At 39.6% G+C, this 15,457-nt stretch overlaps 1 protein-coding gene across 1 annotated transcript; it reads right to left on the reverse strand.

The window, feature by feature from the left end:
• Positions 1-4,514: 4,514 nt before the first annotated feature.
• Positions 4,515-11,510, reverse strand: SLC7A13 (solute carrier family 7 member 13). The gene is made up of 4 exons (XM_032222751.1): positions 10,694-11,510; positions 8,961-9,092; positions 6,375-6,739; positions 4,515-5,327 (listed from the first exon to the last, which is right to left on the reverse strand). Exons 1-4 carry the CDS (start codon positions 11,412-11,414, stop codon positions 5,094-5,096), a joined length of 1,452 nt encoding a protein of 483 aa, XP_032078642.1. The 5' UTR covers positions 11,415-11,510; the 3' UTR covers positions 4,515-5,093.
• Between the last annotated feature and the right edge of the window lie 3,947 nt (positions 11,511-15,457).

Consider the following 15,457-nt stretch of genomic DNA (forward strand, 5'->3'; position numbering starts at 1 on the left):
ATGCTGCAAACAGAAAAGGACTGGCCTACAGTGCCTCTGCCACATGCAACTCCCCTGAGCTCCGTTTTCTCTGGCAGAAGGTTGCAGGACGCCGTTGCATCTGAAAACAGAGCTTGGGAGCCCGTTTTCACTGGCAAAACTCTCGGGCCACCACAGGCACCCCTGACAAGAGTGGCGTTGAGCCATGGACACCCTGGCCACCCCTGCCCCCTGAGGTCAAACACAACTCTGATGTGGCCCTCAATGAAAATGAGTTTGACGCCCCTGCTTTACATGGTTAAATTATTTGTGTCTTCCCAACACTAGGATATTCATTCATTGGCATTTGAAAGAACATTTCCTTTTAATGGTGTCACATCTATGTCTGATAAGGTCCTCCCACTGTTTAAAACAGCTTTCCTAATCTGCCACTCTCCAGATATTTTGGAACTTCAATTTCCAAAAATTTTAATCAGCCACTGTAATAGGGGTGTTGACTAAGGACATCCAGAGAGCATCACATTGGAAAAGACTTCATGTGCCCAAACTTAGGTTCAACCTAATATGGAGATGATGATGATGATGATGATGATGATGATGATGATGATGATGATAAAGAAGAAAAATCTCTTTTTTTTCTACCAGACTCCTGTTTCTTTTGATAGTGTGTGCATATGTTCCAAAATGGCAAGTTCAGTGTAGGATCAGTGTTAAATTTGCCAGCAGAGATTTTGAAGAAAAGAGGATTGACAACTATTATTCATAATAGGTAACAAATCCTAACCTTTGAAAAGCCTGAACAATAATAATTATGCTTACCCATCCAGCCTTACTATGAAGGCTGCAATTTTCAAATCTTTCTTTCTTGGCTTCAAAAATTAAAGGGTATTTTTTTTAAAAAAATGAAATTCTAATTTATCCTTTGTATATTATCCAACAAGGAACTGTGCTTTTAGAACAGACAATGAAATTGCCAATAACTATGGCTGCAATTTGCAACACAAATAAGCACATTTTCTTTCAGTCACCATACTGTGTTACATAAAGAAAACAATGCCCTTTATTTTGACAGGAGGGTTGTCAGATCTACAGTCAGTAAAACCAATCTGAATAATTACAAGAATTGCAAACAGCATTGCAAATCCTTATAGGATGGTTTCCCTATTGGTCTTTGGGCCTTTTTCTTCTTGCATCTCATCATGGTTACAAACATATCCAAACAGTATTTTTTTTCTGATAGATCATCATGAAATTGTCTTAATCATATCTTCAACCCAGGAGTAGATAGCTTCTGCCAACTTAGCTGTGGTGTTACTAAAGTAGCAATAAAGAGCCGGTATGGTGTAGTTGTTAAGAGTGCTGGCCTAGAAACCATGAGATTGCAAATTCTAGTCTTACCTTAGACATGAAAGCTGGCTGGTGACATTGGACCAATCGTGCTCTGTCATTCACAGTTTTGTCATTATGGAGAAAACAGAAGGAGGAAGGAGTATTATGTATGCTCCCTGTCTTGAATTACTTATAAAATAGAAAAGATGGAATTAAAATAATCAATAAAATTTCTCCTCTTAATCCAATGGCATTCAGCAGCAGTAAAAAAAAAATCTGATGTGCTGTTGGCAGAGGTAAACTCATATGAATCAGAGTAGGTAGAATCAACTAGTTACTTATTGGATGCTTTAAGCTGATAATGATGTATACTTATACCCATGTCTGGTTCTCCTCTTCTTCCTGTGCCTCACTTCCAATGGTCTCCGAGGACATAGTAAGTTGCCCTCCTATCTCAGCCAGTCCTCCACTGAATTAAGAGAGATTAGAGTAGCAGGAAACCACTCTTTGTGTTGATCTCAGCCCCCCATCTTTATCTATGCTTAAATAGTATAGATCATTCTATCTATGTTTTATTCTCATCTCTTACTTCTTTGCTATTTACCCCGACCTTCTGTAGGCTCTCCCATTCCCTTCCTAAACCTCATGATCCCTTCCAATAAGATTTAAGCAGCGTGGATCATGCCATATATTCAAATATAACTTTACAGACAAGTAATCAAACTTTCCCTTCTAGTAAAATTTAAACAACGTAAATGATCTTTCTTTACCCCTTTTTCAAACAATAATTCAAAATAATCTAACCAGATTTCCCCTTCTTAGTAAGGTTAAGCAGCGTAGATCAGATATTACCTTACACAGGAATCAATTTCTATCTTAAGATAATTCCAACCGACTTCCCCTTCTAATAGGATTTAAATAACTTAGTTCATTCCACATGTATTTTACCCTCATCCCCCACTTGTCTGATATTTACCACTATCAAATTTATACTACCATTTGTTTAAGATATAACTCAGAGCGATTTGTAGCATGAATCATTCCACATATTCCAATAATACTTTCAGCAAGAGTCAGTTAACCTTCTATTTTAAGGTAGTCGCTTCTAACAAAGTTTAAACAACATAAATCATTCCACATTCTTTTTACAGTTATCTTAAGATAATCCCAAGCGGCTTCCTGTTCTAATAAGCTTTAAACAACGTAAATTTTGCCCTCTTCCCTTGCTTGTCTGGTATTTACCTCAAAGAACGTAGTTCATTTCACATGCATTTTACCCTCATCTCTTGCTTGTCTAATATTTACCACTATCAAATTTATACTAGCGTTTATTTGAAAAATAACTCAGAACTATTACAACCAACTTTCCCTTCAAATAAAAGTTAAATAGCATGGATCATATTCAAATAATACTTTCGGCAAGAGTCAGTTAACCTTCTATTTTAAAATAGTCCCATCTAACAAAGTTTAAACAACATAAATCATTCCGCATTCTTTTAACCACTATCAAATTTATGCTAACGTTACTTTAGAATCTAGCTCAAAGTAGTTTCACCCAGCTTTCCCTTCTGATAAAAATTAGTCCACTTTTTCTACCGGAGAGTGGTTTCTTTTTTTTTCTTTTTTCTCTTTTCTCTTTTCTTTTTTTTTTCCTTTTTTTTTTCTTTCTCTGCTTTTCTTTTTTTTTTTTTTTGATATATTACTTTTATTTTTTAATCCATATGTATACAAGATATTTTAGATAGAAGGTAGTGCCAGGTGTGGGCCCTGGGAAGTCGGGAGGATTAGGGATGGGGATTGTGGGGGGTGGGGTGGGGGGGTGTTAACATAGTTTTAACAAGAACAAGAATGTATTTATATACGGTGGTTCTTTTTTTTATTATTATTATTATTTTTATTTTTTTTCCTTGGTTCATTTTACTTTTATCAGATCAAACAACACTCGAATAAAGGCATACACCAAGGAGGGAGGTAGAGGGAAGGAAGAGGGAGGAGTAAGGAAGGAGTAAGGGGAATGTAAGGAGTAAGGGGAATGTAAGGAGGGTGTCTGGGGAGTAAGGGGAGAAGGAAGGTTTGAGGGGAAAGGGAAGTAGGAGGGGAGTGTTAGAGGGAGAAAGGAAAGTTGGAGGGGGTAGATGGGGTGTATGGAGGAGGTGGGGTTGTGAATGATGAGTTGTGTTTCCTTTTTACTTGTTCGTTTTCCCTTTTTCTTTTTTTTTCTTTTTTTCTTTTCTTATAGTAAATACCCTGTATATAAATGATTGCAAATGGAATGTGAAAATTGAATAAAATATTTTGAAAAAAAAAAAAAAAAAAGAGAGAGATTAGAGTAGCAGGTAGTTAATTGCAGAAGGTGGAAGTTTCATTCATTAGCCCTCAACAAGGGCGTGGTGTGGTAAGCAGTGGTGCGATTCAGCCAGTTTGGGATGGTTCTAGTGAACCAGTTGTTAAATTGCTGGCTGGCCAAGCCCCTTCCTGCCCTGTTTTGGCTCCCAGGTAAGTGCATGGAGGCCTACTAGGCCCAAAATAGGGCTTGGGGTGGGGGGGGCTTGCCATGGCCCTTTTTTGCTTCCAGGCAGCTGCAGGGAGGCCAAGTGCTGCCTATCACCCCTCTGGCCATGTCCACCATGGCCCAGCCGGTCATTAGGGCAGAGAACCGGTTGTTAAATTATTTGAATCCCACCACTGGTGGTAAGGATAGCCATGCTTCTCAGAATGTTAACATCCGGACTCTGGGAGAAAGGAATGTTATTTTGACTATATCTCTCCCCAGCTCCATGTAATTCCGTCACCCAGTTTCCCACAGCATGAAATGTGGCTGGCCTGAAGATCCAAGGCCTAACATGGCTTCCAGGCCTGACACATAATGTGTGAACATAGCACAATCCCTACTAAGATTGTGTCAAGTAGGACACTTGATCTTTAGTGGCAGGTGAAAACTACTGTAACTGAGATGGGATAGACTTGCAGGGGTATCAAACTGGTGGCCGACGGGGCTGGATGCAGCACATGCAGGCCATGCCCACCCCAGTTCAGCAAAAGGGTGGGGGGAGGAATTGTGATACATCACATGAAGGCAGTGTAATGTTGCGAGTTTGGCACCCATGGGATAGAGGCACAAAAGGCATTTGAAAAATAACCAAACAGTGTTGATGTAGAAGTAACCACAGAAAAAAATCAATGCCATATAATGATAATGAGCCTGATAATGATGATGCCAACTTTTAATAAAGGATAACAAAGTTGTTATTTAACAAAGGATTTGTTAAAAGTTGTTCGGGGTTTTAAGGATTTTTCTCCTTAATTATGTTAAAGGTATTTTCATTTTTTACTTGGCAAATACAATCAATGTTAAATTCTTTTGGGGTTTTTTAAAGTCTTATTTTTATTTTAAATCTTCTTCCACTATATCCCCCTGAGTCTCCTAGACTCCAAGAAGGTTTTTCAGATGATTTGGAAAAAGCTACAGCAATATTTTTCAACCTTGGTAACTTTAAAATGTGCAAACTTCAACTCCCAGAATTCCCCAGTCAGCAGCTTGGAAGTTGAAGTTCACACATCTTAATACTGCCAAGGTTGAAAACACTGAGCTGCAGGGTTTATTCAGTCAAAATCTTTTCATGAAAAGCCACTTGTGTATATGTACAAAACTACATATATTTCAGAAACATGCATATACATATATATATATATATATATATATAGCAAGAAGGGAGATATCAGAAGCTGTCGCTGTGCTGCACAAGGAACGTATTATTCCTACTGCACAGTTTAAAATGTTGGCATTACTCAGATTTATAATTAGCAGGAGAAACCTGGAGCAGCAGCTGCAGATAGCAAGTCATTTTATCAAGCCACTCAAAATGTATTTGAAAATGTATAAAGGGTAGGTATAAAAAAATCCCACCAACCATGAAAAGGAAAGCATATAAATACTGCACTTTCGGGGACCAAATTATAGGAACCAAAACTAAGAACAAGGAAATGGCCACCATTCCAAAGGCAACTGGTAAACAAACCTGTAAAATATAAAGACAGAGTTAAAACAACAGGTGTTAAATAGATGAACAAGCAAGAAATAAATGCACACAAAAAATTACATTTCATACATGAACATGAATCAACTTTAGGCACAATCTTGCCAGAGCTGCATTAGACAACTATTTCTTATGATTTTCTGAGTACATACAATCAGCTGATGGTCACTAGGAGATCCATAAATAACTCTGAAGACACTTTCTTTAACTGTGAGGCTTAAGTAATCATCTTACAGTAATTTGCCTGAATTCACTCAATCTTGCATATGGCCACTATATATAGTACCGAGCTATTAAGCTATTTTTTAAAAAGGTGACTTTCATGAATGCAAAATCAGCATTGGCTGTGATGTTTTTCTTCCACATTCTCTATCATCCAAACAGAATTTACTCATTGTACAAACCCAGCAGAGCAAGGTTGAATGTGCTTCTCAGAATCAGGGAATGGAAAATATTGAGAACCTGGGGACTTGTAATTGCCAATCAAAATAAACACTGCTGGGATTTGATTGTTGTGTAACCTGATTCAGTATAAAGCAGCTTCCTTTGTTTATCTATTCCACTGGTAAAATTGGCACTGGGCCTGCTTAGGGTGACCGACTGACCTTTCAAAGATTACCAGACCCAAACATTATGTACAACAGGATACAAGCTGGGCGGATATGATCTTGTAGACAACCCTCACTCTGTCAAGGACGTAGGAGTACTCATCTCAAACAATTTAAGCCCCAAAGCCCACTGTAGCAGCAACCTGACTCCATTGTTACATCCTCTAACCCTCTCAGCTTCAACCTTAAACTGTCTCCTGTGGACCTCCCCCCATTCCTTAGAGGTCATAAAGGGGGCGTGCATAAGCGCACCACTGTGCCCACCATCTCTGTCCTACTGTTCCCATTTATTTGTGTTCATTTCTTTCATTCATGTGCATGTTTATATAATACCTGCTATCTTGTACATGTTTGACAAACTAATAAAATACAAAATACAAGTTAAAAATTTAGTTACATATTTCCATTCCTTTCTATGTACCTTGTATGGTCTGAGTAGATCAGGCTCTCGATATCGGAGGACAATGACACTAGCGCATGTTAGTCCAGTCATAAGCCAAATGGAGAATCCAAAATAATTCATTAATGCAATTAGATCAGATGAAATGAGGAAAGCAGTTGCAATAACGGTGGACAAAATCATGGCTGGTGCTGGAGTAGAATGGTGGATATTAAGCATGGATACTATAATGGGCAACTGTCCAGACTGACTCGCAGCGTAGCTCAACCGTCCAAGAGTGAATACGCTGCCGTTGAGGGCACCAAATATAGAAATAGCCACAGATGCAGGAATTATCCAAGCAAATGAAGGGATCACTCTCTCAGCCCACATCACTGCTACAACAACTGAAAGGAAATGTCAGCATTGTTAACAGATTATGTGCAAAGGCTAAACAGCTTTCCTTAATATATCACACACAGATTCGTATATTAATGAACCTTAATATACTTTAGTGAACTTTGGAGAACAAATAAGATTTGGTTCCAGAGTGACTAAAGCAACATTGTTTGAAGCTGCAAGTCTGAATAAAACTCAGCGATCTTTTGCTTTTTCATAGCTCTAAGAAAGTGATACCTGTAGCAAGTAACCATCATTAGGTAATCTTGCTGGAAGGAAAACCACCAGGTATTCTCATGTCTGGCCATTAGATTGACTTTTTAAGAAAATCTATTTTAGAAGGCAGCAATGGCAAAGTACTTCCACAGTGTTATTAAAAAAAAAACTTGTATGGAACTTTGTGTTCACTCAGAATCCTAGATGGCTTGTGGGAAATTTTCATTACATAATTTCTATTTGAGGTTGTCCTGGAGAAAACATCTGCTGGAATTCTGTAGAGTTCAAGTAATGATGGCAATGGAATAGGTTGGCAGACAGAATGCAAGGTCCAATTGCAAAGATGCAACATATTGTATTCATATTGCAGAGGTAATAGAAACTAAATGCCTAGAGCTGTTTTGTAAAACCTTCAACTGGACCAATTACATCTTTAATAAAACACCAATAATTTTTAATATGTTATTCCGGCATGAAGTTTGCTGACCACATTACCGAGCCCTGTCTTTTGGCACACTATCAAACATGCACAGGTTTAAGCAAAGTAATTAGCTTAATCCTTTCGCTTTGCTGCCCTCCCTCTTCAACATAATTCCAGTCAATGGGAAAAGCATTTCTCTCTTTCTTTCTCTCTCTCTCTCTCTCTCTCTCTCTCTCTCTCTCTCTCTCTCTCTCTCTCTCTCTCTCTCTCTCTCTCACACACACACACACACACACACACACACTCACTCTCTCTCTCTCTCTCTCTCTCTCTCACACACACACACACACACACACCACAGTAGGAAGTGGGTGTCTGGATTAATCTCTAGGTTCCTTCCTGAGCCCTTTTCAGTTCCTTCTATAAAAATCCATGTAATGAATCAAGGTAAAAGAAAAACAGTTTGGAAACATTAAGGGAGTCCAAGGAAACATAAGCAGCAGTTCTACATAGAATATATCATTCTAGTCATTCAGAATAGATGGTAGGTAGGTAGGGAGGTAGGTAGGGAGGTAGATAAACAAATGCCAACTTCTTAATTCCTCCATGTTATGTTTGGGAAGCAATGAAGGAATGAAGTCTTGTCATTTCAACATTTAGTTCTTTGAGCCATACAATGGAGAGATGAAGGCAATCAAATTGCTTGCAATACTGTTGGCTGAATAGTTTAGTACTACAATGCAATTCTGAAAGGCCACCCTTTAAATTTACCACCCATCATTTAATTGAGGATGCAAAATGGTGACAATCAAATACCCTCATGTGCAGAGAGATGTGTGCCTACATAAACCAGCTGAAGCAGGATTGGCAATACAAAACAAAAGAAACCTCAATACTAAAACATCCTTTCTTTCTTGTTGAAATCTCAAGGGACCTCCAGTAGAAACCCTGTTCTACACCACACAGCTCCGCAGGAAGATACTAGTACAGAGATCAGCAACCCTTGGCTCTGGAGCCACATGTGGTTCTTTCATCCCTCTGCTGCAGCTCCCTGTTGTCGGTTGACTCCACAATTGATAGGGCTTTCGGTTAGGACAGGTAAAGGAAAAAGGATGCTGTGCTAGGAGGAAACTTTACAGTGGGGTAACCAGACTTCAGGCTGGCTCCAGAATAGAGGGGGGGGGCTTCCAGTTAGGACCTTTGTGGCTATTTCAATGTTTAAGGTTGCCGACCCCTGTACTAGTAGAATGGTGGCAGGCCAGCCTGACTGAGACTGTAGGGGAGGAGAAGGAGGCATGTCCACATAAACCAATTTTCAACATAGGCTTTCACCAACAACTGGTCATCTGATTTTACTTCCATTGGGGTGGATGGATAGCTTTGCAACAACTGTTGTTGCACTGTGTTGTTAAACCAAGAACAATTTAAGTCAGTTTTATGGATTGGAGGTGCACTGAAAGTGGTATCCTATAAAGGCAGTCAGAAGATTTGTGCCATAATTTACTGCATGTGGATGCATTGCCCGTGATTCATCTGAGCTTATGTAGTGAATTCTTTGTTGTATCGATTATATATAGACTACCCAGCCATACCTGAGGAAACAATTTCCTGCGGTGTGAGAACTGTCAGATATGAAATGTTAACCAGCAAATAGAAAATAATGACCAAAGGAAGTGCAGTCAACACAGTCCAAAGAATGTTTCTGCTTGGATTTTTAATCTCCTCTGCAAGACATAAAATAGAAATTACTCAAACGTATCTATTTATACAGAAAGAAAATGTACAATCCCAAGTATTTACTAAAAACATTTTTTTCTGTAATTTTTCTCAAAAAAAAAAAAAAAGCTTTCCTGCTTTTCCCATATCCTTTTGTCAGGTTTTTAAAAGCAATTTGGAAACAGTCCAGAAACATTTTCAGATTCATGGACTCTGAAATGCTGCATATATAAAGCAGTGTTCAGTGCCCCTGAATTTACTACTTTTAGTCATCACCGTTTTTGTTGTAATGCTTTAAATTTCATTTCAAATCAAACATCATCATTAATAATTTATCACTGCTGTGTCCTGAACAGTGGTACAGGAAATACATGAACAAATGTAAATGGCTTCTCATGCAAAGCATTTCTATTTTATTATTGATTTATTAGACTTTTTGGCTAGCTCTACGATGTATACATTTCTGAAGGGATGCAGTGGCTCAGTGGCTAAGACACTGAGCTTGTCAATCAGAAAGGTCAGCAGTTCAGCGGTTTGAATCCCTAGTGCCACATAACGGAGTGAGCGCCCGTTACTTGTCCCAGTTTCTGCCAACCTAGCAGTTCGAAAGCATATAAAATTGCAAGTAGAAAATTAGGGACCACCTTTGGTGGGAAGGTAACAGCATTCTGTGTGCCTTCGGCATTTAGTCATGCCGGTCACATGACCACAGAGACGTCCTCAGACAACACTGGCCCTTCGGCTTTGTAACGGAGATGAGCACCACCCCCTAAAATCAGGAACAACTAGCACATATGTGTGAGGGAAACCTTTACCTTTATACATTTCCAGTCAAAGCACTGCCATACAAATTATATACTACAATCACTCTTAGAAATTAAGATGAAGCTGGAAGTTGTTTCTGCGCAATATGGATTTTTCTCAATTTATTTGCAAAAAGAATGTACTGGTACCAGGATTAATAAGAATTGGCCTATTTTAGACTCACAGAACTGTGTGAAAATAAACTGGCCTTAATGAAATTGGCCAGTTTATTTTTATACAGTTCTGTGATAAATGAGGCAGTATACTGAATGGATTTAAATTAAATGGGAGAATGGGTTCAGGCTGAGAACTGAATGGAGCAGCAAGAAACACATCTTTTTTCAAATGGCGAGGTTTGAGGAAAATGTATAAGGGCACAGCAAGCGTTAGAGAGGGTGTATGAGGGAGGCAAAGTGAGGTCAGGATGGGTGGCATGGCATGAGCATGAAGTGGCTGAGGGAGGGTAGAAGAGTGGAGGGGATTTACCTCAGCAACTTGCAATCTTCCCCTGCCGGCTTCCCTATTGACTTACTGGGGAAGCTGGCAGGGAAGTTCTCAAATGACAACCACATGACCATGGGGTCTACACCATCCTAAGTATGATCTGTCAAGTGCCCAGTTCATAATCACATAACTGCGGGAAGGTTAGAACAGCCAGAACTCCAAGGACCAGCCATAACTACAATTTGTTCAGCATAAACTTCAAATGGTCATTGAATAAAGATTGGTAAGTGAAGGGCTAGCTGGAGTCAAGATTTCATTGACAGCACAGCAAGTGATTTGGCAAAGAAAATGGAAGACATACCTGCTAAGTAGCTGAGGGACCACCAGCCACCGTATGCATACAACCCTTGGAAAAATGCTTCTGAGATCTGCACAGCATCTGGAATCTCACCACTGAAAGCATTTTCGAATCTGGCTGTGTTCTTTGTCTTTCCTCTGATCAACAGGACTATTCCACTGATTGCAATAATGGAGAGAGCCATCATTTTGAGAAAGGTGAAAACGATCTGCACCCAGGCAGCCATCTTGATACTTCGCCCATTGAGAATCCCAAGGAACAAGAGAACAGCCAAAGCCAAACATTTCTTTGCCATCTCAGGAGCTGGGCACGCTCCATAAAAAGGTTGAATGGCATATTCGGCAAACAGCAAGGCTCGAGCGGCATTTGAGGCTGGTCTATTAAACATGGCGGTCCATAAAAAGATAAAAGCCACTGGAGACCCCAGGGCTCTTTTTATGTAGCTGTATTCCCCTCCAGAAAACGGCAGTGCTATAATGAGCTCTGCGTAACAGAGAGCACCCATCAGCGAGATGATGCCAGAAAGAGTCCAGATTATTAAAGACACACCAACATTGAGCAAGGAATATTTGAGCACTCCAGTTGGGGAGACAAAAATTCCTGCACCTATAATTGTGCCTACTATGAAGCTAACCCCTTCTAAATAGCCCATTGTCCTTTTAAGATGGATCTTGTTTTCATCGGCATTTGCATCCTTAGCCTGGTTACCTTGGTCTCTCCCCATGGTTTCTGTTTTCTTTTGGTGCTTTTGGGTGAGCAAATGATGGTAACCTGAAGACCTGGCACCCTTCTCTTGTGGAAAGCAAACAAGTGATTTCAGAACTCTGTCCTTTTAACTTTAAAAGGGAAAAAAGGGGTTGATGATTAACCATGTCTGTTCAAAGGAGACGGTCAGGTTTTGCAAAGAACAATTAGTTCAATCTGTGGGTTTTCTGCACAAGAAATATAATCCAGTTCCACTGAGTTTTTGGAGAGTTATCAGCTGATGGTTAGCAGGAAGACTGATTCCTAAATCTGTACACTTAATTTCTGTCTAATATGCTATTAGACAGAACCATTTCTACCATTGGAAGAAGAAAAAAAAAACAATGTAGAGAAAGCCCCCAAATTATGGCTTCTGGAATTCTTTCCAATCCCTTGCTAGCATTCTGAGCCTCAACCCAATTTCTCAAAGGAATATACTAGGGTGGTGGTATGGAGGGAGGATTACTCTGCAGCATCCTGGACATTTTCTAATTCAATCTTACTTTTTGTGGCTTCTCATTTTACATGAGATTGGATCTCATTCTATTCTGTTTTGGGCAGACAAATGAACAGAGTCCCAACCTTCTTTACATAATTTCTTTCTAATGTTCCACTAGATTGCACAGGATAAAAGACTATCTGTAGGACAGAATGTTAATTTTCCTCCTACATATTTTACTCAAAGTCTGCTACCAAATCTAAGTACCTGGTTAATCAAAATGAAGTGCTTCTCAATATTCTCCCAGATTACTCATTAAATGAAGCATATGGCCATAAAACTTTACTGGTTCTTTAATGATTTAGCAAACTGTTACCCTGGACTGAGGCAATGCTACAACTCCTTCACGTATTTGGTTTGTCAAAAAAAAAAGCCCAAAGAAAATTCCTAGAGATTTTATCTGCTGGCTTTTAGTATTTTAAAACTTTTAAAATGAAACTGTTCACCAGCCATTTTTACTGTCTTTACTCCCCAATCATATAAAAGACGTCCTCACTCAATAACCACTTGTTCAGTGACTGAAGTTACAATGGCACTAAACAAGGAGACATGTAGGCAGTTTTCAGAGCTGTGGCCATCACAGAATCCCTGCAGTTGCAATTCGGGCACTATGATGGTTGCAGTTTCTTGTAGTCACATGATCACTATTTGAAGCCTTCACTGCCAGCTTCTAACAAGCAAATTAAAGCTGGGAGAAGGTAATAATCGCAATGATGCCGTTTAACACATGGGATTTGCTTAACAAATGCACTTGAACTGCCATTGTAAATCAATTGGGTTTTGTTTTTGCTTTTTGACCATGTTGTTTAGGGATGGAGATACAACGGCCTGGAAACTGATCTACCCCCTATCCTCAAAGGTATGACCATCACACATCATTTCTGCAGTCATGTGCTTGCAATTCTGGCTCCCTCTTATGGCCAATTGAGGAAAACGGCAACCAATCACATTTTACAGTATTATTTAAAGAAAAAGGTACAACATTGTTACATCATTTATATATTGCCAACCCAACCGTTAGATTATATTCCTAACAAGTACAATACAAAATGCCATTATAACCAAACAGACAGATTTAATATTGCAGTCTAAGACCTACAAACTGTTGGCAGTAGATATTTTTCTGTAGAGTACACGCTACTCTCAGCAGTTTAGCATTGTTTGGATGCTTTCAAAACAAACACAAGCGATAGGCAAGCAGCTGGGCTGACAGCCTTTTCTTTCACCTTTGCTCTTTGAGACAACATGGATAGAAAATTCGGATGAAACTTACTAAATACAAAATCTGTTATTGTAAAAGATAACAGATGTAGCGTAAACAAAGGTTTTTGGAAGGACTGCCTTTCTTTATACTTGGTTTAAGCAATAATAGATCTAAGAGCGGCCTTATTTATGCACCACAGAGATCTTTGTGTCAGGGCATTTCAGAGAATCCACACAATTCCTCAGTCTGGAACAACTTAGACCATGTGATGGTGAACCTATGACACATGTCAAAGGTAACATGCCAGCGTCGACCAATACCCAACAACTATTCTTAAAATCATTTATGTATATTTAAATGCCACTTGAGAATGCCAGACTCTTGTGCAGCTTCTGGGCCCTCTAAAAAACATTCGAGAATGGAGCATGCTTTCACATGGCTGCAAATGCCACAGAAGAGCATTCTTCAAAGTCGTTTCAAGAAACCAAGATCTCATGCAACCTGGAGCTGTTTCAGGGTGGTTTCAGGGGTCTGTCCAGTGGTGGGATTCGCTTACCTTCCCTACCAGTTTGCGAATGTGACCACACATGGGCGCTCGCTTCACTCGCACATACTGTGTCTGCGTATGCGCATCGCCTTCTGCGCATGAACAGTGCTTGAGCATTACGTTGGGGTAGGTGAACAGAGCCTCCCGCACCCGCCGCTACTGGTTTGCCCAGACCGGAGAGAACCAGCTGAATACCACCTCTGAATCTGTCAAAGGAATGAAAGCTCCACCTGAAGGCAAGCACTTTGCAGCAGATTCTGGGCGTCACACAGATGATTGGACTGTATTTTGTTTAAATAAACAAATACATAAAAGAATTGTTTCTCTTTTGTTCAGGGGCGGGGTGACATGCCAGCAGAGTCAAATTAGGCATTTTTCAAGTTTTTGACACATCAAAGACCAAAATGTTTGCCATCGCTGACATAGACCAAATCAAGGCACAGATAGTCCTTGTTTGACGACCACAATTGAGCCCAGAATTTATGTTGCTAAGTGAGAAATTTGTTAAATTTGTTTTGCTCCATTTAATGACTTTTCTTGCCATATTTGTTAGGTGAATCACTGCAGTTGTTAAATTAGTACAACGGTAGTTAAGTGAATGCGGCTTCCACGTTGACTTTGCTTGTCGGAAGGTCGCAAAAGATTATCCCATCACCCATGTACACTGCAACTGTTATAAACGTGAACTAGTTGACAAGCATCATAATGTAAATGATGTGACCATGGAGATGCTGCAATGGTCATAAGTGTAATAGGTGGTCACTTTTTTCAGTGTCGTTTGAACTGAACTGGCCAAAAGAGGAAGACAAAAAGGAGCTAGCAGATCACTTCACAATTATTTCAATTATTTTCATTGTTCTTCCCAACAAAAGTCTCAATCTCTGTCCTGGTTTTGTTGTTGTTGTTGTTGTTGTTGTTTGGTAGTAAGTCAGAAGATGGGATACTTTGAACAGTCACTAAATGAACTGTTGTAAGTTGAGGACTACCTGTATTCACAAATACAAAGAAAACACAAGAATGGAAAGAGTTATACTTGTCCTTTTCCATTTGAAATCATTTCCATCATTAGGACTGGAATCTGGAGCCACGTAGCCAGGGGACTCCAAATAAACAGGAGCCGAAGGGAGTGTGATGTAGCTGCCAATGGGTCAAGCAGGTCAAATATCAACACAATGTGAATTGTTGCATCTGCCAATTATATTTTGCCCCAGTGCATCTGTGCTCTGGGCAGGGACCAGAGAGATTTAAAGACAAATTGCCTTCTTAGGCTCTGCATCCAATCTGTGGAAATGATTAAAATAAAAATTGAGGGACTGAGCAGTGTTTTTATTCCTAGTTGCCAGCTCCTGGGAAGAAGGCAGAAGAATAACTAGGACAGTGAATATAAGGAAATGTAGCAAACTGACCAAAAATTACATTTTGTTTTGCTCCCCCTGCCCCACTTCAGACTTGATCACCAAACCACAATATAACTAAACAACTCAGTAACCCTTAAGGTTTCCATGAGTTCCCTTTTCTACTAGTTACTGGAATTAAATTTATGTATAATTAAATTAAACTCTAACAGCATAAAGTGAAGAGGAACTAAAGAGCCTCTTGGTGCGGGTGAAGAGAGTGCAAACGTTGGCTTGAAACTCAGTATTTAAAAAAACTAAGGTCATGGCATCTGGCCCTCTCAATTCCTGGCAAATAGATGGGGAAGAAATGGAGGTAGTGAGAGATTTTATTTTCCTGGGCTCCAAGATCACCGCAGATGGAGACTGCAGCCAAGAA

This window comes from Thamnophis elegans, chromosome 8 (genome assembly GCF_009769535.1).
Source record: "Thamnophis elegans isolate rThaEle1 chromosome 8, rThaEle1.pri, whole genome shotgun sequence".
Taxonomy (NCBI): Eukaryota; Metazoa; Chordata; class Lepidosauria; order Squamata; family Colubridae; genus Thamnophis; species Thamnophis elegans.

Bases quoted from the DNA above. Each gene is read 5' to 3' on its own strand.
- SLC7A13 (XM_032222751.1), bottom strand. From the start codon at position 11,414: ATGGGGAGAGACCAAGGTAACCAGGCTAAGGATGCAAATGCCGATGAA. The intron at 6,740-8,960 runs GTATGGCTGGGT...ATTTCCTTTCAG, and splicing joins GCAGGAAATTGTTTCCTCAG to TTGTTGTAGCAGTGATGTGG. The intron at 5,328-6,374 runs GTACATAGAAAG...TATATTTTACAG, and splicing joins ATCTACTCAGACCATACAAG to GTTTGTTTACCAGTTGCCTT.